The sequence below is a fragment of the Drosophila gunungcola genome, chromosome 3R, assembly GCF_025200985.1.
Source record: "Drosophila gunungcola strain Sukarami chromosome 3R, Dgunungcola_SK_2, whole genome shotgun sequence".
Taxonomy (NCBI): Eukaryota; Metazoa; Arthropoda; class Insecta; order Diptera; family Drosophilidae; genus Drosophila; species Drosophila gunungcola.
Window position 1 is genome coordinate 13431908 of NC_069139.1, and position 24564 is coordinate 13456471.

The window sequence follows — 24564 nt, forward strand, 5'->3', positions numbered from 1 at the left end:
AATCGATAGAAATTGATTTATATGCATTTCAATTGGAATGCCTTATGGCTATAATTTTTTCCGCTGTGGAATTGTTACCCCCGCGTAGCCACAAGAACCTTAAAGTACCTTTTAGATAGATATATATATATCAAAGAAGAGGGGCAACGGCGGCAATATATGGAGACAAAGGCAGGCGGACAGCACGTTTGTTGCTCCTCTTACGTGGTTGACAGTCGTTTACGTTTTGCCGGGGGTTGCGAGCCGAGAACTGCGTCAAAGTCAGCTTTCAATGGCATTTTTCCCGCCCACGTGCATACGTAACCAACTCACAGATACCCAATACACAGAAGTAGGGGCAAACCACAAGGGTATCTGGGGCCAGTTGTTGCTCCACGTTTCGTGTCTTGTCGCCCTGTGACAAAAGCGTTTGTTCTCGCCGGCTTATCAGCCGCATAGCGACCTACATGGCGTATGCGTAACGTGCTAAGCCCCTGGGCGTTGCAACATCAAAAACAGATATCCCACAGAAATTTCAGCGAATCACAAACAGACACAGACTGCCCGGCGAGACACTGGCTTATTCCAAGTGGACAACTTGGGCTTGGACTATCCGCACATCCACAACCTGCATAGCCTCTCACATGTAAATTCGATTAATGCAAATGCCATTACAGCCAGCAATTGTGCACATGCAAAGCTCGTCGGTGTGCCACAGTTCGCATAAAATTAACGCCACTTCCTTCCAAGACTGACTTGCAAACCAAATAAAGCACCCCAAAACCAAATTAAACTTGTATTACTTTTGAAAATATTTTCTTATAACTTTTAATAAATATCTATCCCAGTTTTTATATTTTTTAAAGATTTAAAACACCTTTATTTAGTATTATTTTTAAGCGAATTTAGGTTTGTGAAATACAATATAAATAATTTTTCCTTTATTAAAGGAAAGCCGGCTAAAAAAAGTTCTCCTGTAGTACCAAAGTCCGGAGAGTTACAAACGGCGTCACCTTGTCGCAGTCGTCGACGTTTTTGTTGGCATCTCAAGCCCAATAGGAAATTCAAAACCCGCCTTTGCTTGATTTATCAACTGCGAACGCGGCAACAACAGCACACACATCCACATGCAAAACGTGTAACAATTTGTTGGTTTTACATAAGAGGGCGCTGAGCAGAAATAGAACTCGTAACCGTAAGAGTAAACAAACGCGAAATCAATTAAAAGCAAATTAAATTCATCGAAAGCTGGCTAAGGGGAAAAATTCCTCATGTTCTGTAAAATAATCCACATATGTAATTTAGATGGCTGTATTGTTCTTGTTTTCTTTAAAGAAAATTGAATATTTTTTCTAAAAAATAAGGTATTAATTTTAATAAAACCTTTAAAATAAACCAGATCCTTAGTCAGATAGTCAGATATATTTTTTATAGCTTATCCTTATCACGTTGTTGAACATTTTACCATAAAATTCCTCTAGTTATAATTTACACATGTTTTTATTAACCAAGAGGGATATTTTCTCGCGTGTATGTACAATGTATCTATGTGCCTTTTCACGACTAATTAATGCAGGCACTGTATATACATTTATTCCATTACTCGGCTGCTATTCACCTATAAACAACAATATATAGTAGGTATTGTAGGTTGGCCGCCTCTATGTAAAGAATTTTTTATTTGTCCAGCTGGGGCCGCACGTGTCGTTGCCCCTGTCCCTCGGGCTTTTTATAAACATTTCTCGAGATTTCTAATCTACATAACAACAACATGCAGGACAACCACACTGGCAAGATAGAAGTATCAGTATCAGCCCCTACAATCGCAATTTGTGTTCAATTATATTATAGCTCTCAGACCCGTTCCACTTGAATCTGCTGTTTAGGTTTAACTGCAGATTATTTTCGTTTTTATTTCTATTTTTATTGGGTTAGTTCATTCTTATCAGAGGTTTCTTTATTTTTGTTCGTTGTCATTTTATTGCTCTTGATTTCACCTCGACTTTGAAATCGAAATTTCGCCAGCTGATAAAGGGAATTTCTGTCATTTCACTCTGTTTTATGGACTAGGCAGATCGATTGCTTTAATGTTGGCTTGATTTGTTTATTAAGACTACTTATTATGATAAGCCACGCTCCACCTGTCGCACACCCCTTTTCGATTAGCCCTTAGTTGGTCTGCTGATCGCACCAATGCCGTTCGCACCTTTCCTAATTGAAGGTGCCAATTGCATGAGCTAGTATGTGTTGCCTCACGATTTTTTGACGTTGTTATAAGCATTTAAAAGCGTTACTCAAGCCACAGTGGACTAGTGTATTCAAATAATTTGTTATTCACTTGTATTAAACTACATTTGTAAAACCAGTCGTTTAAAATAATTAAAAACTAGTAAAACTAGATCATTAAAGTCCTTAAACTCATCGACTTAAATAGTTTTACGCAAAATAGTCATGACCTAAAAAAGTTTTCTTAAAAAATGGTTTTGTCGAACGTTTATTTCTTCCATTTCAAATGTTTATTTCCACTTAACATTCCATTTCGTTTTCATCGAGCCCACTTCACTGTCGATTCTATACTTGCCTGCCAATAAACGTATCTTTCAAATAGTTTCACTAGGTCTGACAGTTGCAATTGTTGTCGCTGGGGTTTTTTTTTACAGCTTTCGTGATTAAACTTTAGCCTTGCAACCGGTGCAAACAAAGATGCACACTGAGCTTGGTAGCAAACCTACAAGAGGGTGTGAGCTACTGAAAAAAGATAAGAAATCATGAAAACAATCCACAAGTGCTGGGGCCTATCAACTCCTTTTCAGCTCTATTTAATAAAGCGTATTATGAAAAATAAACTATTTCCTCGACGGTTCGATTGCACTCCAGCACTGATTGCCTTTAATTCCGTGGAAATTCACCGACCCACGTAACGATTTCGATAAACAACACGTGACCGTAAAAACGTCGGACCATGTGAGCAAGTAAATGTATTACAAGACCGATAAGATTGGCCAGAGGGCGGGGTATTATGTGGCAAATGAGTAACTCGAGCCAGTTTTTGTATGTGTCTTTGCACGTGCCCTCCATTCGGGCGTATGCGTAATTTCCAAACGGGGCGTATACGTAACGCCGTGCAAGGCGACACCAGGTGCACGTGCCGCACTGTAATTAAATCGAGAGATCGTCAAAATGCCGAAATCAAAACAAAAACAAGCTACAGACTTATGCAAGAGACCAGTGCCCAATTGGACACGTTTAAGTCATTCGTCATCGCACAGATCACGGATCACAGATTCGGGAATTACTCTGTATAGAGTACAGCTTACGGCTTACGGCCCGTGCTATTGTGTTGGTGTGACCTTTAGGGGCGGCTAAAAATAGCCAAGAGCCGTTTAAATACAATCAACACGCTGGAAAGCCCAACACAAAGAAACACAGTCAAATCGCTTTATGTTAAACTCTGTAAATTCGTAGTTATTGTATTTTAAAATATATAAAAATAAAAATGTTTTAAAAAAAATAAATAAAAATATAGTTTTCTCATAACAATCTTAATTTAAAAATATTTATAAAATTATTTTTAGATAAGTTTAAATCTAAACAATTCAATTTTTGCCTGTCAAAATAGGAACAAGTTTAAGTTAATTTTTGAGCTGACAAATTAATTTACTAAGCATAAAAGTTTGAGTTATAGAGTTCGAATTGTATAAATCCGATTCAACTGCAAAACACAAACAACAGCGTTTTGTAAATGCGAAAACATTTCAACAACACGTGACCAATAACAAACATGAGTGCTGCACTTGTGTGTGTAATTGTGCGAAATATGTGTTTGTGTGTGTGAAATAGCTCTCATGCTTGGCTCGCGTGAGAAATTACGTCATGCGCTACGAATTTTGAGTTGTTATTTATTATTTTTTTGTGTTTGCCACTTTCAACGTGTCTCGATTAAAAACGAAAAGCAGCTGGAAAGAGAGGGGGCCAACGTAGCGTATGATTGTTATTTCGTTTATTAAAGCTCGACAACAACAAAGCGACTGTTGCGCTCTGTAATAAAAACAAAATGTCGGCCGAGTTTTAAGTGTGTGTGTGTTTGGCTTCGTGATTGTTGTTGCCAAGCGGCGGTTTTCAGCTATTTCTGTCACTCTCTTTTCTCTCTTTCTCTCTCTCTCTCTCTCAGCCGCCGCCCAGTTGACTTCGCCGTTTCGCTTTGGAATTTGTCACGTTCACGTGTTTTATTATATGCCGCCGACTTTTGTTGTTGCTGCTCGCCTTGAGCTTCTGCGTCGTTGTTTTCTCGATACATATACAAATGTATTTATTTTTTTATTTTTTTCTTTTTTTTTCTTTGTTGCAGACTCACAGTAACGGTAAGTTTGAGGTAAGTTTGTACTTGAGAACACATGGTTGACTTAACCACTACAATCGGATCAGTCAACTAAATGCTTAAAAAACATACATACATATATAATTCGCACTCAACTTTTTTATGCCTATCTTGCAACAACAATAATATAGCTCTTGGTTGTGTAAGTGCCGTGAGTGTCCGACTGTAGTGCGTGTTCGTGTTGTCTAGTCATCAAGCCCCCAAATGTCGGCACAGTGGAGCGGGTGGTTTTACAGAAAACTAAGAAATTAAAAATCGGTAGCTTGGTCTTAAAACAGTGGTATTAATGTTGACCATTTTTTACGAAAATTAGAAAAGGGGGAAACACCGGAAAATTGGTAAGATCGCTCGCTGAGATCTTTAGCTGCCCAAAACTGTAATATATAAAAGTCGGATGAGGGTTCTCCTCAGTATCTCATAACCCTAACTCTAAGGATTTACTAAGCTGGAAGTCCCTTAAGATCGCATCATTGCTTTTAATGACCTTGTGAACTTCGACCACGTCCGAGACTGCCTGGCCCTCCCATAGTCATTTTAAGATATACTGGATATATGTTTCAACAGAGTTCTTCATTTCTAAATAACGCAAACTCGGAAAATGGGATATCTGTTTGGGAAATCCCCTGGTCAATTTTCCCATCGGAAATTGTAGCCGTAAAACTCCGGACTCAATCCCACTGTGGCAATCACGTTCGCCGTGCACGAAATAGAAATAACGAGATAAGGCTCTCCCTCGCCAACACATGTTGCTCTCTACGGCGCTCTCCACCGCAGGCACGTCACTAATTTGGTGTTGGCGCTCCGCTCTCTCGTCTCTTTTTTGGGGTCTCGTGCCGCCCTGCGAGTTTTATTCATTCATTTCGATTTTGTCTCTGGCCGCGAGCAGACGTTTGGAAAGTATCCGCGGTGCGGGTGACAGTGCAAAAATTAAATAAAAGAAATAAACCAAAAAAGAGTAAGAGAGCAAATAAAAAACAGCAAAATTAGCTGGAGGGGCAACAACAAAATTGATATATAAATACATATATACGTGCTTAATAGTAAAACACGCACGCACTTTGCTCGCTCGGTTATATGGATCTGTGTGTGTGTATATAGACGGCTGGTAAAATTCCACTGTGAAACGAAAGGAAGTTATTGTTTTAGCGGCAGTGTGTATATTAATAAAACAAATAACAGTGTGTGCATAAAATTCCTAAAAGCTTAAAACGTGTAAACAAAAAAACTGCCAGCGTAATCACGTTTTTCTACATTATTTGTTGTTCTTTGTTTTTGTGGATCCCGCAAAAGAGAGAGAGAGAGAGATGCTCCAACAAGTGCACTTTAATTGAAGCTCCGAAAATAGATGTACAAAAAACTGGAAGAGAAATAAACGTGTTATCGCTATCGTTATCGCACCCATACAAACAAACGCACCCAGTGATAAGCGGAAAAGAGTAAACAGGCGGTAGACACTTATCAGCATTTTACACTCGTTCCAACATAAATAAACACCCCGCTCTGTGTAATGCCATTCTAAATTTTCGAAACAAATCCGGGACGTACATAAAAAAAAAACATCTCAGTTTGGAAGAGAAAAGTGAAGTCGCCGCGCAGTGAATTCGCCGTCTCGCCGACTCGACAACCTGTTTGCTCGACCAGAAATTCGCCCCGGCATTTATCTCACAATTATTTCTGCATTGACGTAAGAAGGAGCACTTCCACCATTCCACCGCAACTGCAGCAAACCACTTCGACGCAGCAGCAGCAGCAGTCGCAGCAGTCACACCACAAAACACTCATATTGCCCAGGAGCGGATTCGGGTGCGAAACAGGAGGAGTAGGAGTCCGGAGCGGTTCGGGGAGCGGATCGAGGAGCAGGAGCCCCGTCACCATGGAGCCCTATTGGAACGAGTCGAACGGACACGCCGCGCATCCGGTTAAGTATGAGAGGTAGGTATATTCAGCACAGATCCCCAGATCCCGCTGCCAGTCAAAATCCAAAACGAAGACTAAACCGAAACACTCACTTTCACCTGCGCGCGTTAGGCTTAAGTACACAGAGAAAAAATAACAAAATTGTAACGCTAATGAGGTAGTTAACGAGTTTGAGAAACTTCCGACCTATAAATATCAATTAATCAAATTCCAATCAAGTATCAAGACCGGGTGTTTTAATTAGCTAAAACTTTTGTATTTTTGTCAAACAATTCTTACAAGTCTGTTGTAGTTACTGATTAAATAGAATAATAAATACGTATGTGTTTTCTCGATATTAAATTCATTAGTTTCTGTACAGTATTACATATTCTCCAATTTTTCTTTATATGGATGTGCTATCAATTTTTTTGGCGATTTATAGAGCCTGAATAAAACTAAATTAATTAAAAGCAATAGATGTTTTGATATTTTTTCTCTGTAAATAAATTTAGTGTATCTTAGACTCGCATTTAGTAGTTAAGCCTAAGTCTACGCCTTTTCTATTACTTCTTTTGCATGTCAGGATCGGGTGTGGACTATTTGGATCTCTTTTGGACCGAGTGTGTGTGTGCGTGTTGTGTGGGCCGCTTATTTTTAGCCACCGAGCTAGAAAGCAATTTGCATTTGCAAAACAAACGCGAAAATCGGGCGAAGAAAACGTGGGCAGACTCTGTCGCCGGGCTATTCTTGGCCGAGATGGGTGCTTTAGTTTTGCTTTATTTCATCTTTATTTGTTTCGTGTTTGCCAAAAGCCAAAACACAAAACAAAATCCAACGCACGACTCGCCAAACGTGATGTTTCGTTGATTTTCCCTGTGAGTCTCTCCCCCTTTCCATCGACTTTGTATTTTTGAACTTGAATTTTGTTTAAACGTGTCCGAGTGGAATCGATGAAAATGTGCGTTGATGTGGTCAAAGCGGGGATAAATGATCTAAGCGGAGTGGTGTGGCCAGAGCTTCAAATAATATTATACGCGATGAGGGCTTTACGCCTGTCTGCTAAATGTCAACGGCCAAAACGTGGCTATAAATATCAGTTAACAACAGCATGAGACTATCCCCCAAGCTACTCCACTGATTGGCCATCAAGAGGGTGGAATGGGGTGCTTTTCACGTGCTTGTGTTGCTTTGGGTGCCCTGTGTCCTTTTGAAGGTCAATAAGTTTTGTGTTTGGGTCATGTTTCCGTTGGTTCTGAGGCTGTTTTTTTGATTGAGCTTTATATTTATATATTTTGGTATTCAGTGACCACTGGCTCTCTTGGGAACATTTTCTTCTATAAATACACAAGGGCTAATCGAATGAACCGCTCATCAAATATGCAGGTCCCAATTTGATTGGCCTTAGGTTTTGTTTTCGTTACGTTTTCGGGTTTTTTCCAGTTCATTTTTGGGTTTCGTTTCGATTTTGGCTTTTCGTTTTGGGGGGAAAGTTATTCATGGCGTATGAATAGATATTATTACGTATACGTCACGTGTGCCGCCTAATTATACGTCTGGTCGAGTTAATTAACTGAAAAATAACATTAATGACCCGAACTGGTTAAGCATATCATTTTAATCTTAGCACGCATGATCACGGCTGACAAAATAACCAAAATAAATATAATAATTTCGGTTTTCCCCTGCGGTGGACTGCTTATCAAATGTCATTTGGGGTAAACACGCGTCTTCGTCTTCGTCGCGGCTGAAGTGTTTATAATTTGCAATACGCGCTGCCATCTTAATCAACACCAAAGTCAGTCATAAAAGCGAAAAATAGCAGAGAGAAAATACAAATAGAGATAAGCAAACACGCGATAAAAAGCGAAACGGGCGTGACGCACAATCGCCCCTCCAAAAGTATCTATCTATAAGCACATGTGTATCTATCAAGTGTCCAGAGTTGTCAAGCGTCAGTGAGATCTCGGGTTTGTTGCACGACGAGACAGTTGCTAAATCCCCACGAGAAAACAAAATACACCCACAACCCCATTTAATACTCAGCTGTCTCTCGTTGTTTTCGATTTCGGGATCTTGACAACGACGCTATCGATCTGAAGACCATGACCCAGTGATTAGTGATATTTACAGCTCAAAGCCCAATGGAAACTTCACCTGGAGCAGCATGAGATCTCTGAAAAAGTGTGTTTGTTTGCTGGCTACGTCTGTGTTACACGAAACCGAAATGGATTTCCTGTAGGCTAAACAACTCACAGATGTTCAGCAAGACAACACGTCAAAAAAAACTTCAAGGATTGTCTTCGGAATTGGTTCAAAAACAACAAAGTAAAAAAATGCCTTAGCTACTTTTATTTTTTTTTGTTTCTCTCTTAATAAATTTAAAGTCATTTTATACTACTCTCATGACATGCTGAATCAATAGCTAAAACGCCAAGATGATTTAAACGGGAATTTTCAATTATGGCATATCATTCATAACTCTAATAATTGTTGTTTTAAAAAATGTGATGTGTTTATATTTTTCGTTTAAAATTAAATAAAATGTATTGTATAAAACAACACATTTACTAATTAACGGTGAAAATCCCATATGAACACAGTTGTTTTTAATTTATTCACTCTTTCGATCGTGTTTATCACCAAAACAAATAACAAACGCATATGCAGCCCGATATAAATAGCCGACCGGAGTGTTATAAATTATATGTACAGATATATATCCGCCTGCGTCGAAATCGTTAGCAATCCTCCCGATCTCGATCCGATCCGATCCGCAACGATCCGTTTCGTTCCGCCGCCGGTCTTATCATCATCGTCATCGTCCGCTCAGTTCGTCGTCCATTGGCATTTGAGAGGTGGGCACGTAGACGTTCACGTTCCATGCTGGCTGACCCCCTATAAACCCATCAATAGGCCCCCTGGTAACCCCCCATAACCCCTCTTCAACTCACGGGCGGCAAACGTGCCGCAGATATTGTGAAATTCACATAGTATATGTACGGTATGTGGTGGATTTTCGTGGCTGCCGTGATTAATGCACTGCGCTCGATGATTTTTTTTTTGGGTCCGCTGACTCATGACCACTGCATTTGATTGCCGCTAAACGATTTAAATAGATGGATTTGAGTGTCTTTTGACCCAGTTATGGCGAGTGCGGTCATTCAATTCTGTTGGGGAATGCGGATGGGGATGGAAAATAGGCAGGAGGGGGATATGAAAATAGTTGCAGATCTTGGATGCCTGATTAGCGTTGGAATTTGGAGCGTACGTGGGGAAATTTGTAATAACCATTTGCTAATTTTAATCTGGGACCATACAAATAAAACAAGTTTTATTTGTGTTAGTTCTCGTCATCTCTTAGTAACATTCAAACAATAATAAGCTAAAATTAGCATTTAATAGTTTGGGAAAAACTGAATTGTTGAAAAACTGAATAGCTTAATATAAATTACAGTTCAAAGTTCGGAAAATACTTACTTTTAAGTGAATATTACAACAAAGTAACTAAATTGCCAGATTCTATTGAAACAGTTTTGTTACTAACTTGGCTATCTATGGCACACATTGCCATCTTTACCAACCCTGCCCTGAATTGACAAACTTATACGAGGATTTCATAAATCAGCTCTGCTTGTGATTCACTTTCCTTGGAACAAAGACAGCTTTATCTCATCACCAGCTCGATTCGCACATGAGCTGCGATACGAGATTTCCATTTGCACTTTTTCAGCGTTTCTTGAAAATTTGTGGAAGCACCAGCATGCGTAATAAGCCAACGGCAGCCGCCTCCAATTGGCCTCGCATGGCTCCCTGTGTTTGTATCTACTTATTTGTTTGTATACTGTATCTTTGTGTGTTGTGTATCTGTATCTTTGTGAGATGTATCTGTGTGTCTGTTTATTATCGCATTGAATTGTTTTTCGCCTAGACAGCACGCCAGAGAGCAATTTGCCGGGGATTGTTGCCCTCGATTTCGATTCCATTTGCAAACCCAATCCCAAAAACCAAACCCAAAACTGTTGCCAAGCAATCCATCCGGCACGTGTACACGTTTGTGTATTGGTAATGGCTGAACTGCGAAATTGTTGCGAATCGAATTCCGCTTGTGCAGCAACTTTTTCTGGTCTTTGCACTTTGGCCAAAAACAATTATATCACGTGCCCGGTTAGTCGTAGTTTTCGTTTCTGATTATTTATGAGGCAGTTCCAGTTCGCGGATCTCACGTGATCGTATCGCTCACCTGGGCAGTAGATGCTTCGTTGCACTTTCAGCGAAATTGATGTTAATCTAGCCGACTGTGTTCATGATATACCTTATCAGCCGACCGACGAATTCAAGGTCGTCGATCAGGCGAAAACCGGACCAGTCCAGCCCCTCCCACTTTTGTTCATTAGACAGTGAGACTCTTCTATTTGGCTTGATTTATTTTTCTCTCCTCAAGCTCGACGTCATCGTATGCCGTTTATTGTTTTGGTTGTTTTCCATTCTCGCCCCCGGAGATTGCACAATTCGAGGCAGCGGCAGCGCATTTCCATTGCCCAATGTCGATATGGAAATTTTTGTGACACAGATCGGCGGCGGAAATTGTTGGCATTGAACGTCTCGATTGTCCACCGTAAACATGTGAGTTGTGTAAATTAATACACAGGGACAAATGTCATTAATAGGTGATTTATTTTTCAATATAATCTTTTTGGTGGCATAAAATTGAATAATTTAAAATGACGGATCGAATATTCCATTTTAATATTTGTATATTTAAAAATATATTTTCCACATACTTTGATGTGGTTCCAACATAAAGAAATGTAGTTAAAAAAAATTCCTTATTTTGTAAGTCTTAATCATTGAAGTTAGATCAAGTTTGAAATATGTTTTTTTCTCTGTATATTTGGACACGACATAGGCATTGTTATGCTCTTAGCGTCGGCAAAAGTTTTATGAATCACTAACACCGTTGAATGACTCAACAGTGAATGAAACTAAGATATTGCTGAATAACATTATTACAGATGTTTGTAGATCATAATCTAATCATTACTTATTTCTTCGTTAAAGTTAAGTTATTTCTAGGACTGTATTTCTAGACTAAACCGAAAATAACAAGTTGTATTTGGCTTGTATGAGCAAGCTAAAATATTTATGGGCACAAAAATTACCAACAAAATGACAGAAAAACAGAAAAATATAATAGAAAGACCATCACGTGTAGCGTGCAATCTAATCTAGAGGGTTTAATTACCCCTGATAAGTACAGGAAATGGTTAGACACAAACAGTAATATCACTGGCCGAGTTCAACAATATTGGGCGAGCGTGCGCAAATTCTATTATACTTTACTACGCCGACACATGGGGGTAATTATCACCGACTCATGCGTTGGCAAACGTGTCAGAAGTGCTGCCCTATATAACAGGAGGATCCGGATCGGGCATGCTGTCCATGCCTTTGGCAACCTATGGGCGACTGATCGGCGGAACTGTCGTCATGGCAGGGTCGCGGACTACCTGTAGAGCTCACCCTCGTATTTTTGTGCCAATTACTTAATAGTGCGACAACAAAAACTGCACGAAAACGTAAACAAACGTAAGACATTTCGGTGGGCCAGCGCCATCTCAACGGGCGGCATTTTGCCAACTTGTTGGGGTCTTCGCCATGGTTCTCATGAATCAAGCGAGTGATTCTCGCTGACGTTCTCCTTTTCTGCTCTTTGGCCAATAATGAAAAAGTACGCCACTGAGTACACGCCCTGTTCACGGGATTGTTTGAACGTTGTTCGATGGCGCAGCCCCCAAAATTAAACACGAATGATGGCAAACATTCTGAGAAACTTTGTCATCGGTGTAAATTTATTTAAGATTATAAATATATTATGAATTACTAAATATCTCGAGAAATATTGAACTTAAGAAATATCAAAAGAAATATCAAAATTATAAATGATTTTTAATTTCAAATAATTTTATTGTGATTAAGATAGCTGTCGACTGTAAAACTTTACTTAATTTTCTGTTACCAATATTTTACCCCTTAATAAGTGCCTTGATTCATGGATTATAGGTAAATACTGACCTGAGTGCAGTCAACCTGCAATCCAAGGCGATGCCACGCCCTGTCCAAATCACTTTATTTGCATTACTCATACGCAGTGTGCACTGGTGGCTCGATAATTGGCCACGGTTTACAAATCGAATTCAGCAAATTGTGCTAAACGCCGAGATGAAAACAAGTTGCTGGCGCCTTTTTGGGGGAAGGGGCCAGTCGGATAAACAAGTTCTAGGCGCCAGGGACTGGTGCGTTCTGGTATCTCTCACCATATACTAGATGGATAAATCAGGCATATATAGTATACGATTTGCGTTTGTTTGTTGTCGCCCGCTTATCGCCCAGAGCCATGACACTTATTATTATTTCGCTCTTGCGGGCACTTTTATTTATTTTGGTTTTCTAGCGCTTTCTGGTCGATGCTTATGATGTGTTTGTTTTGGTTTTGCTTCGAGAAATTGGCATTCAATGGGTCTGTAAAATGAAGGACTGTGTGGGACTTCTCTTAAAATGTTCTCTGCGGCGCTTGGCAACAGTTTTTGTTGGGAGCTTGGTTGATTTACAAAATATGTTCAAGATTTGCTCAGCTTTTTATTATTTTTTTTTTTTTTGGCTCATGGCAATAAAAACGTGTAGAGTCTAAAATTAGCTGGCCTGATATATGGAGTGTATATATGAAAAACGTGTGGTCCCCATTCGGGCATCTGGTGGGATAAATTCTGAAAATTAATTAAAAAGCAAATGGTTATGAATAATATTTGATTTATCACTCTCGATCCTGGCACTTTGTCCCATAAATGTGTGTGTTTAACTGTGAGGAAGGAACCTCCTGCCTGGACTTGAGCATCCACTCCGGATATGTACCACTACGTATCGTATGATAATTGTACTTTAAGGCATTTGCACCCCTTTTACTACAACACAAACCAAACAAACCGCTCGTTTGATTTTAGCCAAGCGACCTCAGCCCAAAGTCCAGCTTACTGATGGAGAGCTCATTGAGACACACCGATTGATTTTGCTGATCCAAAGCGATTTCGAGTCGAACCGACAACATTTAATCCTATGTTCTCTCTGTTCTTTTGCAGCCATAATTTATTTTGATATCGATAATAAATGAAAACAAACAAAAAGCGAAACGCATTTACCTATTAATCATAGACTAACTAGCCTTTAAGTTACTACTTCTAAGTCAGGCTAAGCTATGCGCCTAATAAATGCATTACTAAAACGAACAAAAATTTGAATGAAAAAAAATATAAAACAAAACCAAATAATATAAAACATTTTTGAACAAGATTTGGACTTACCTGTGTTTCTTTATCCTTCCCACTTCTTTTTGCATATCGAAACGAATTATAGCGAAGCAGCTGTCTCCAGTTTTCCTTATTGCACAGAATCTAGCTTAAATTTTTCAACATCAGCCACGGCATACAGCGAGGACGATGCTGAATATGCCACCGGAAGACGTAATAAGACATCGAGGGTAAATATTACAATTTTAGAGCGACCCAAAACTCGCGATCATTTCCGAATTCCGAATCAATTGAAAATAAATCGAAAACCAAACGACTGTGACAAGATCAAAGGATCAAAAGAGCATTAGAGCAGCGCCCGGATGATGACCAAGCCCACTAGCTATCACACACTCTCACCCACCACCAACCACTACCACCCACACACACGAGCAATGACCTTGAGCCATGACGCCGCCGCCATCGACACAGCCGCCACTTTTGACCCTTTTTTTATTGTTAGCAAAAAGAAAAAGTTGATGAAAGAATAATAAAGCGAACAAAAAATGATTACCTAAGTCAGTGAAAATAAAATGAAACAAAATAGCAAAAGAAAACGCCTCTCAGAATAAAAATCATTACTTAAGCTAAGGGTCTTATTAAAAGCCCACTATCTAAGCCCGAAATGGGTCCTCAGAAAAGCTAATTTTCAAGCGATTAACCAGACAATCTTTACTACCTCTGCCCACAGCAAGATCCGCTATCCCATCGAATTATTGAGAAGCGGAGACGAGATCGCATGAACTCCTGCCTGGCGGATCTATCCCGCCTCATTCCGCCGCAGTACCAGCGCAAGGGGCGTGGCCGGATCGAAAAGACCGAGATCATCGAAATGGCCATCCGGCACCTGAAGCACCTGCAGAGCGAGTGCCAGCAGAAGGAGAGCGACTACCGGAGTGGCTACATGGACTGCATGAAGGAGGCGGCCAAGTTCCTGTACGACGTCCACATGCAGGACTTCTGCCACCGACTGTTGGGTCGTCTGCAGGAGCACATCGACGAGATGTTCAAGAGTGAGTTTATAAATTTATCATGGGTAGATCGATTTTTGTATTTTACATTGTCAATTCAACCAATATTTATATTAAAAATTTAATATTCTTTACTTTCATAACTGCTATTTTAAAAATACTCCAAAATCGAACTATTCAATTCTGTAATACCAGTGATATCCAGATCCTTACTAACTAGTTTTAAATCCCCCCCAGCTGACTGTTACAAGTCGACGCGCAGCTGCCACATGCCGGATAATGTGAGCGCCTCCAGCGGCAGTCCCCACCAGGCGTACCACCCACCTCTGTGCCACCTGCGCGACATGCTGGCCACCTCGGCGTCAGATGTGGAGCACAGTCAGGACCACAACGATGTCAAGGACTTGAGTTTCCGGAACCATCTCAACCAGCTGCAGCGGAGTCAGCAGGCGGCGGCAGTGGCAGCAGCAGCAGCGGCGGCAGCGGTTGCAGTGGCCAATGGCAGTTCGCCGGGGTCCAGCGCTGGACTGGACTCCAAGGTCCCTTTGACCAACGGTGGCGGCAATGTAGGTGCAGCGCCAGCCGGTGACAATGTGCCCAGCAATTCCACGGCCAATGGAGCAGCAGCAGCGGCGGCCGGGGGAAATAGCAACAGCAGCGGCAGTAACAGCAGCAACGCAGCTAGCTCCACCACTTGTCCACCTGTTGGAGGAGCCTGTGCCCCCAAGATCACACCACTGGCCGCCCACCAGCAGCCGCATCAGGCGCCAGTAATAACGTCCACGGCCCCGCATCACCATCTCCATCACACGGACAGCAGTCACCACGACTTTGAGTCGTCCAGGGAGCCGATCCTCCACACCGACACCTCCAACATGCACTCGCCACCGCCCAGGGATCTGCTCCTGCAGCAGCATCCCCATCTGGCCCACAGCCATCACACGCAGGACAGCCTGATGTCCGTGAGGATGCGCAACTACTCGGAGTCCTCGCACGAGGTGGAGCACAACAACAACTACAAGTACAAGAACCACATCAAGGAGCGCTTTGTCCACGAGCTCCACGACGAGGAGACGAGCAGCGAGCACTGTCCAGTGGCAGCCCATCTGCAGAGCGATCACTCCCACTTGCAGGCCTTGTCGGAGCACTCGAAGGATGGCACGGAACCGGAAATAGCCCCGATCATGGCCAAAAAGCGGAAGCTGGCCGAGGCGGCGGCCAACGGGGAGATACCGCTGGAGGTTCACACGGAAACGGGCAGCGGGGCTGCCAATCCCTCCAATCGGCCGGACAAACCCTCTCCCTCGTTCAATTTTAGCGACATCAAGGACATCAAGGCGGAGCTGCACAGCGGCAACTCCAACTCCAGTCCGCTGTTGGCCAAACTGAGTGCGGCGGCAGCTGCCGGTGGCCAGTTGAGTACTCCCAGCAGCACCACCGCTCCACTGCCACCGAGGCACTCCTTCACCGTCCCCATATTCGCGCTCCACGGCCAGGGCAACTACTACGTGCCCCTAAACGTGGACTACAACGCCTTGGTGCCCTTCCTCAATGGGATGGATCTGCTGGAAAAGAGCTACACCAGCATGCCCGTGGTGCATCCCATCAACATCAATGTGAACTTTATGCCCACTTCGCCGTCGGCATCGTTTTTGGCCGCCGCTGCAGCCGCCGCCGTGGCCGTTGGCAAGCAACAACAACAACAACAACAGCAGCAGGCGGTTGTGGCCGTCGGATCGGGACTGCCCCTGTCCACAAACTCGGCGGCGGCCCAGGCAGCCGCTGTGGCCGCTGCGGCGGTGGCCAAGGCCAAACTGGAGCAGGCCATGAACCAGAGTTGGTAGAACCAAGAAAAAACTGGCGACGGGTCGACAGATGGAACAACTCTACCTCAGTACTTCTGTGAATAATCATCAAATGATTAATCTCAAAACAAACACACTAAGCGACATCTGCGCCCAAGTATACATGCATACAAAAAACAAAAAAGATTACGGAAGGGGAGAAGGACAAAGCGAATTCATTGGGGTGCTTCTGAAATCTCTGGGGACTTTAATACCACAACTACAATACATGTATTTAATTTCTTTATTGTGCCTACAATTTGCAGTGAAATTATCAAATTTTGTATAACCATCCAGATTGTGAAAGATAGACAATTCTACTTGCCAGGAGAATCTTATTTAAATAATGTATATTTCAGTACTGTATAGATTTTGTATTCAAATCAGATTTGTAAGCATCATTGTAAGCATTGTCGGATTATATAGTGTACATTTTTGTTCCTTGATAAAAACAGGTCAGTGCTAATTTAAAAAAAAAAAACAAATTGATCTGAATACACTGTACAGTTTTGCCCAATGTTGTATTGCCCACTTGTAGCCAACCAAAAAATATTAATTATCTAGAGATTTCAGAAATAACCATTCTATTGAATTTGGATTTGTTTGAAATACAGATGTATCCAGGAGCAGCCTTAAAGGTTGGTCACCTAATAAAGAAATGTTTTCCAATTGGTAAATGAAGAGGGGAAAACAATTAGAGTAGATAGTTGTTAACTATTTTGAACAAAGCATAAATGTCTATTATAGCGCCATGCATTAAAGAACTATAGAAAAGCATATATGTTGTGTGCAGATTAATAGAATGTTTATGATGCCAAGAGCCAGTCCCACGTAAAAAATCTAATGGATTTTAAAACAAAACTAAATGTGAATTAAATGTATTTTTTAGAGGTTTAACGTTTTTTGCAATTTAAATAAGTGTTGTGGTTTCAAATCAGGTAGTCAGATAGCCAAGTGACTCCCGTCAAACATACAAAAAGTAATCTATACAAAAAAGATTTATTGATAAACACATATATTTAGTAAACCACTAGTCAAAGAACTTGAACGAAGACGTAAAAACAAAATAAGAAAAAAAAACAAATCAAAAAATTATATATTCTATGTGTAAATACTATTAGCAAGCAAATTGTCCTTTGTTTAAGTTTTGTATTTTAGTGACAAATTATGTTAAGTTGGTTGGTTAACACGTAAAAAAAAACAAAACATTTGAAAAAATCCAAAAACTTTTATAATCAAGAAATTCGCCATGTTTCATTCTCGAAATGCGGTTTTATTTTAGTTATCATTATTATTATTAATACTACTATTACTACTGTATAACACCTAAGTTGGTTGTTTCTTTGTGTTTTCTTTATTCAACAAATTAAATGCAAAGTCAAGATTTGTTTACCTGTTTCCAATTTGAGCATCCCGATATTTTTAGAGGAACTTCGGAAATGATTCTGTTTTGTAAGCTAAGCTTCGTTGCAGCTAAACTGAAAGTTGATAGCACAAAGATTATTAATGTTTTATGACTCTTATTAATGTGTACGTTTACTTTTACTGTACGGTACTGTTAATATAAAACTACGTTACTGTTTAATATATTTTATAAATGTATACAGATGTAATAAAAACTTCAAAATGAAATCTCATCTTTTTTTCGTGGACATAAATGCAAGATTGTAAGAAATTTGTTATTTGAATATTATTACAAAACGCAATAGAGGCAATGATTTTAATACTATGACACAAGGCTTCAACCTGATAATTTTACCTGTGAAATAAGAATACATTCACATTAACGTATTTTTTTATAATCGTAATTTGCTGCCTCCATCACAACATATTTATGTCCCCATCATTTTAGCATCGTACAAGTGCTAAACAAATGCGAGCAGCAAAGGAAGTCAAGGAACCAAGCCAAGTACAAACAAATATTATTCCTCTGATAAAACGTAATTATTGCCTTGCTTTCACTTATCGCGTTTATCTCCGCCTGTTTATCATAATGGGCGGAAGTTGGTTTCTGGAAATCATTGCCTTTGTATGCGAGAGGGAGAAAATTCTCAACCCATTGATCGTGCTAAACGACATCAAAACTGCAGTCAGGGGATGATAGTGCTTATGGCCACATTCTGCAATTAGGAAATGCTCAAATCGATACGGAGACGGTGAGTTTCGTTGCAAAATATAGTATGAAATATCCACTATATAGTTTTCCTTCCTTCCCTCCTTTTTCCAGTACCAGTCGTCCCCAGGACTCTGAGAAAATAGCCGCAGTGCAATTAAGAAAATAAGCGATTTTATGTTGCTAGGTTGTCTTGTATTTACCAGCATTTCATTTTAGGACTTGAAAGTGTCTGAATAATATCTTTAAATATATATCCAATGTTTAATATTATCTTGAAACATATTTTTCATGTTTGATTACAATTGTATATTTTCCCCTCGGACGGGGGTTGCCACTAACTAAATCGATACTTTAATTACTAGTACCGCAGTTCGAAAGGTGTTGCTAACTATCTAATATAGGTATAGTTATAGTTATATTATAGTTAATAGTTGAATCGAAGTCTCGAATATCAAAAGTACCGTATTGTGTGTGTAAGTTTGAGCGGGGCGAGAGTCGAGCTCCGGATCTTAAAACTAAATTGTAGATTACTTAAATGACTTCAGTCGAAATTAGGACGCGTTTCAACCTTCTGAAAAAGCGTTTCGTTGCACTAAGTAAGGTATAGGTAACTAAAAACTAAATACAGCACACGTTTTTGTGTTTAGAACTGAACTAGATTCACGCAACCATAGCGAGTTTTACGAACTAATTACACTAGTAAAATAATTGGTTGTCCCCTTACGTAAAAGCTGTCAAATTTTATATCTCTTGTATTTAAAAACCAATTCTTTATCGAACTATCAATTATGTGAATGATCAAATTACACATTGATTTAATCAGTAAAACATAAATTCTCCAGCTTTTACTATAACAGAACAATTCCTATTATTAGTTACCAGTTATCAATGTGTTTAAGGCGTCTCATGGTGTGTGCGCTTCAAGTGGAACTCCACCATGTTGTCGAGATCGCTTATGTAAATCTTTGACTTCCGTATATCCGAGTTGTGCACGCGCAGGTTTGAGGTATAGTCGGGCAAGCTGAGCCCCAAGCCGTCAGCCATTTCCTGGCCCATCTTCCTGGCCATCTGGGCGAACGTGAGCCGAGCCTTGCCCAGACGCTTCAGCGGGCTGAACTGCTCGTGCACCTCCTTCAGCTCTCCATAGTCTAGTACCTGCCACTGGCCGCTCTCCATGTTCCAGGTGAACAGGATGCGACACTCGTACTGCCTCTTGTGGAACGCACAGTCCATCCGTCCGGTGCAATGCAGGCAGATCGCTAGCGGCTGATCCCGCGCCGAGAACTGGGCCATCAGCATGCACCCGATTGTCTGACTCAGTGGACACACGCTGATCACTTCGTATGCCCAGTCGTAGAAGACGTTGTAGATCTTCTGGTGCTTTTGGCACAGCAGGCTGATCACGTAGTAAGTGAAGGTTTCCAGGTCGAACGAGTGCTGGGTTATGACCACGCTGCTGCAGCGAAGCCGCTGATACGAGGCCTGTGAGATCATCTGCATCTCCGAGTAGCAGGAGCCGTGCACCTCCATTGGCAGCGAGGTGTGGTAGCCAGGCGATATGCAGTCATCTGGGAATAGAAAACAGCGGCATGTAAAATAGTGTTCAATGTCAATTTAAATGAAAGCTTACCCTCTTCGCTGGTGATGACAGAGGTTGCATCGTCCTCCTCCACATATCGTCTTCTCAGCTTTTTGGTGCACACCGGTTTCTCCGGCATCACACCGCCCTGCACTGGCATCTCCACAATCCGCGGCTCATCGCGTCGTGGCGAAAGAAAAGACAGCCCGGCGTTTGGGGACATGGAACCGCCGATTTCGAACCGCTTGGCCAAGGACACTTGCAGCGGGGAGAGAGCGCCCAGCGGACCCACTGGCTTGTAGCTGAGCATTTGCTGCGTGGCTTGTGACAATGGCGGTGATTTCTGATTGAAGAGCTGTCCCGAATTGGCATTCCGGCTGGGCGAACGCATTAGCATGGAGCTTGACGGCGGAGAACGGAAGCCCAGATGCGGCGGCGTTTGAGAGGGATGGGGCGAAGACGACGGGGAGGCGCAGGGCGAGTTGTGAAAGAAGTGCGCCGTGGGCGAAAAGCGATGGAAGCTGCGAGCCGAGGAGCTGGCGGTCGAGGAATTGAAGGCACGACCTGCCATTCGCACTTTGGTAAAGGGTATGATGTTTTCCGAGTTGTCCTCCGAGAACTCGTACTTCTTCTCCGCCAGACGTCGTTTGCGGAACGTGGAGATCTTCTCGTACTTCTCGTTATCCTCTGAGAACTCATAAGCATTTGATTTGTCCGTCATGGAACTGGAACTGGGCGAGCTCTAGGGGCGGTATAATATTAATAATAGTTTTTAAGCTGCGAGCTGTGTGTTTGAAGCCTAATGGGGCCCTAGTACTTATAACACCTAATTGGGTTTAACACAGAAACCACATGCTTAGTAAAACCCACCTGCAGGTCTATAGTAGTGATGCCACTGCGAAACTTAGTGACTATACGCTGATTGCGCCTCCGTGGTGGACTAGCTTCGTTGGCCAGAGGCTTGGTTACCGGCAGCGTAGTTTCCGGCAGTGTCATACCATTTAAGCTTGTAACCACAGTAGGACTGCAGTGTGGTGTGAAAATGAGTCCCTCATAAGCCTTTGGCGAACAGCAGACACCAGCCGCAGCTTGCACCTCATTGTTGTTGTTGTTGTTGTTAGAGGGATAACCAGAGCGCTGGATCTGCTCGGTTTCAATGTCACTGAAGTCGGCTATGATACGAGCCACGACACTCTGCTCGTTGGCCGACTCCGCCTCCGATCCGGAGGCTGTAAAAGCAGCCGAGGAGCGATCCTCTTCGCTGGCCAAAAGGGCTTTGGGAAGCAAAAAGGATTGCGACTGCTGCTGTGCCTGAAGACTGGGCAGGATGAGGTTCTGCTGGGGCAGGTAATTGCTGCCCGGGCTCACGGCCGATGTGTCTACATCGATGCGCAGCATGTGCATAAATCCGTTGGAGATGATCAGAATTCGTTCCGGGCAGAGCAGATTGATTTTCGGCTCGAATTTCGGATCCGTTTCAGTCGAGGAGTATTTAGTGTGCACAGTCAAGTGGCAGTTCAGGCAGTGTGCATTGTAAAAGGAATCTATAGGATGGTAGATGTAGTATAAATAAATAAATAGCACTTGTAACACGTACATGGACCGTCGTCGTTGAGTTTCTTGCACTCCAAACAACCCAGTTTAGGAACTTTAACATATGTGATATAGCTATCCTCCCCCTCCTCCATGGCAGCCCCATGGATGACTAGGATCTGGTGCTGCGAGTTCTTCCACTGCGTCATACTAACAGTCTTAATGTTGTCCACCATATGGTCGTCGAAGAGGCGACGCGAGAAAAAGTGGCGCAGCCTTTTGTGCGGTTGGAATAGCCAAAAGTACAGACTAGTGAAAAATAATATAAAGTTCGATTAGATTATTATATCATTGGAGCGGATAACAGATACAGTAGTTTAACTTTTGATTAAAAAGCGTTCAAAATGCTATCATTTGATTGTAGTTAAGCACTTACGTGTACTTGTAGCCCATGTTGAAGGAGTAGTGATTAAGCGAGGAGCTGTCGTTGCACACCACTCGATGGCTGAGCATGTACTGGCCGCAGGATGTAAGTCCCATGAAAATGTGCCTGTAAGGATACTCATGTCAGAGGATTGTTGACTTAAAAGGGGAGTCTGCTTACCCCTCCATCAAACTGCTGGCCAGCACATCCTTGAGGTATAATTTCAACCGATTTGGCACTCTGTCATAAGGAAGCTGTTGCTTTTGGCCAGCCCGCGAGGAGCCTGAGAAGAATCCAGTGCGCTGAGGAGACAATTAATTATGTTAAAAGCTACTATGTTTAAGGCTACGATCAACGTAATATACTATTACTTATAGATATATAACAACAAAATAGCTTTGCTTCTACGACAGTCTTGCGCGTGTTTTTTCTTATACTAATATCATATATGTATTTAATCTATACCTGTGTACCTTCAATAAAAATCAATTGCTATATCTTTCACGTGTTTTCATTAAAATTAACTTTAGACCTTGAACTAAACAGTTGACCCCCTTAGTTAATGGGCTTTGAAACGCTTTTCTACCTGCTAAACGAGATTAAATTACCCTGGACATCTTTGTGAATAAGATTTAAGTGTTGATTAGTATTATAAGCTAACCCACCTCCCTGTCGTAGAGCATCTGCACCAGATTCCGTGTCCTTGGGCCGGATGATGGCGTGGGAGCTGGCTCCTCTGAGGACTCGTCGGAGCTGTCCACCGTGGAGAAGTCATCCTCGTCCGAGGACACGCCCGACAGCGACTCCACGTAGTTCTGGTACTCAGTCTCCATATTCAAATCGCTAAAAATCAGACTTAATTTATTCTTCCTACTGCCTCGACTCCTGAAAAAGGGGCCGCGTTCCGGCCGAAAAGCGGCTGTATCCTGCCTCCTAGTGCCTCCTCATCGGCTGGCTAGTGGCGTCTATGGTGCTCATCGAACTCCGGCTCCCTTGATCCACTGCCTGGGGGTCCCAAAATTACAGCATCATTGGCTTTTCGTTATAAATAAACCGAATTTTTGCAATAAAAAATATCTGTTTTGGTGTGACCGTTTTCGGTTTCGCCGTCCGGCTCGCAAATGTACTAAACTATACCTTTAAATTGAAGCTAAAAACACCGGTGTTATCTAAGATCCTAACCAGGATCGCGGTTGCGGTTCGTGCTAAATTTAAAGGATATGGGGGCAAAGTTAGCAAGGACCCCAACCAGCTGGCATTGATATATCGATAATATTCTTTACGAAGGCGCTTTATATGAAATGAGAACGTTTGAAAAGTGAAGTTATAAACGTTTTTTGGTAAGCAAAGGTAGTTTTGTATTTATTCATTGTTTTAAATACTATTTTTATTTCTGCTTGTTAAATGTTCAGTTTTAAATTTAACTGAAGACATTTTAAAAAGAGTCAAGAGTTCCCCTTGTTTTTATAAGTAAAATGAAAAATAGGCAAATGATAATATTACATATGAGACCATTTCTTTCTTGTTTTGGTCATTTTTAATTCCTAAGTTGTGTATTTCAAATCCACATAAGTTCGAGTATAAAAAGGTAAATCTGTTAAGCACTTAATATATGCTAGTTATTTCCAATTTCTGACCCAAAAGTATAACCCAAAATGTAATATTTTGTGTTATAGCCCCAGCTGACCTAAAATATATACAAGCTCTAAAATCTGTCAACGTGACTCTCCATGGTTATTGACCCCAGGGCGTATTTATGGGTCAATTCGCTTGCGGAAGACACCCGGGCCCCCACCAGCACCCCCTAAAACAGATCCTATAACCGATGCCGGGTTCAGTGCGCCGGGCTTAGAAGCTGAACAAGGTGCAGCCACAGAGAACAGAGAAACGGGCTTCACAATTTTGGTAATTCGGCATAAAAATGTCGAGCATGCCAGCAAAACCAGCCAAAAGCCAACTGCAGGGCTCAGCGATTTTTCGCAATGCAAATTCGGGGCATAACCGATCGTCGATCCACGATCCACGATGGGCCATCGAGCAGAGCAGGAAACCTGATGCGCTGGCAGCGGCCATTGAACGGCACCGTGCTTATAAGAGCTGGATGGCCAACTGTCAGGCTTTAGTTCTCGAATAGTTCGTTTCGCGGTTGGTAAATCGGTGTTCTGCTTAGCCCCCTTGAAGGGCCATCTATCAGTTGTGCAATATGACCTCGGAACTTCGATCGCGTCCTGAATTTATATCGAGTTATCTAAGGAAATAGTAGCCGTGATTTTACCCAAGAATATTTCACATATCACAGTTGCTGTTTCTTTTAGATAGCTCTTTTGTAAGCAGCCTAGATCCGAGTGCGAACAGCCGAGTGCTTTAGACGAATCCTGCACGGAAAAGGACTCCCGGTTTCAATTGATGGGATACACACAGTTCAGTCTTGTCACATTTCAAGCATCACTGGGCTTTGTTTATCTCATGAGAGAAATTTGTTCAACGTGGGGGCATTAAAC

The 24564-nt window shown here is 41.8% G+C and overlaps 2 protein-coding genes across 4 annotated transcripts; one reads left to right on the plus strand and one right to left on the minus strand.

The window, feature by feature from the left end:
- The first annotated feature begins 5910 nt into the window (after nucleotides 1–5910).
- LOC128254768 (transcription factor cwo) lies at nucleotides 5911–18043 on the plus strand. 3 transcript variants are annotated; one of them, XM_052984082.1, is made up of 4 exons: nucleotides 5911–6289; nucleotides 13664–13787; nucleotides 14288–14609; nucleotides 14805–18043. In XM_052984082.1, the coding sequence occupies exons 1-4, from the start codon at nucleotides 6231–6233 to the stop codon at nucleotides 16409–16411; spliced, it is 2112 nt and encodes a 703-aa protein (XP_052840042.1). In that variant the 5' UTR covers nucleotides 5911–6230; the 3' UTR covers nucleotides 16412–18043. The 3 variants fall into 3 exon arrangements, with proteins under 3 accessions (XP_052840042.1, XP_052840034.1, XP_052840026.1); XM_052984066.1 differs by having other exon boundaries at nucleotides 6152–6289; nucleotides 13255–13787; XM_052984074.1 differs by lacking the exon at nucleotides 13664–13787 and having other exon boundaries at nucleotides 6151–6289.
- Nucleotides 18044–18809: 766 nt separating this feature from the next.
- On the minus strand, nucleotides 18810–23170 carry LOC128254752 (uncharacterized). Its single transcript, XM_052984043.1, has 7 exons — nucleotides 22729–23170; nucleotides 22244–22365; nucleotides 22076–22189; nucleotides 21704–21948; nucleotides 20977–21650; nucleotides 20158–20848; nucleotides 18810–20095 (listed from the first exon to the last, which is right to left on the minus strand). Exons 1-7 carry the CDS (start codon nucleotides 22894–22896, stop codon nucleotides 19422–19424), a joined length of 2688 nt encoding a protein of 895 aa, XP_052840003.1. The 5' UTR covers nucleotides 22897–23170; the 3' UTR covers nucleotides 18810–19421.
- Nucleotides 23171–24564: the final 1394 nt, after the last annotated feature.

What these genes read in the sequence shown, in the direction of transcription:
- LOC128254752 (XM_052984043.1), bottom strand. Translation starts at nt 22,896, where the DNA reads ATGGAGACTGAGTACCAGAACTACGTGGAGTCGCTGTCGGGCGTGTCC. An exon ending in AACATGGGCTACAAGTACAC is followed by an intron (nt 21,949 to 22,075) that starts GTAAGTGCTTAA and finishes ATTTTTCACTAG; the next exon opens with TCTGTACTTTTGGCTATTCC. An exon ending in TCACTACTATAGACCTGCAG is followed by an intron (nt 20,849 to 20,976) that starts GTGGGTTTTACT and finishes TACCGCCCCTAG; the next exon opens with AGCTCGCCCAGTTCCAGTTC.
- LOC128254768 (XM_052984082.1), top strand. Translation starts at nt 6,231, where the DNA reads ATGGAGCCCTATTGGAACGAGTCGAACGGACACGCCGCGCATCCGGTT. An exon ending in CATCCGGTTAAGTATGAGAG is followed by an intron (nt 6,290 to 13,663) that starts GTAGGTATATTC and finishes AACGAATTATAG; the next exon opens with CGAAGCAGCTGTCTCCAGTT. An exon ending in GACGTAATAAGACATCGAGG is followed by an intron (nt 13,788 to 14,287) that starts GTAAATATTACA and finishes CTCTGCCCACAG; the next exon opens with CAAGATCCGCTATCCCATCG.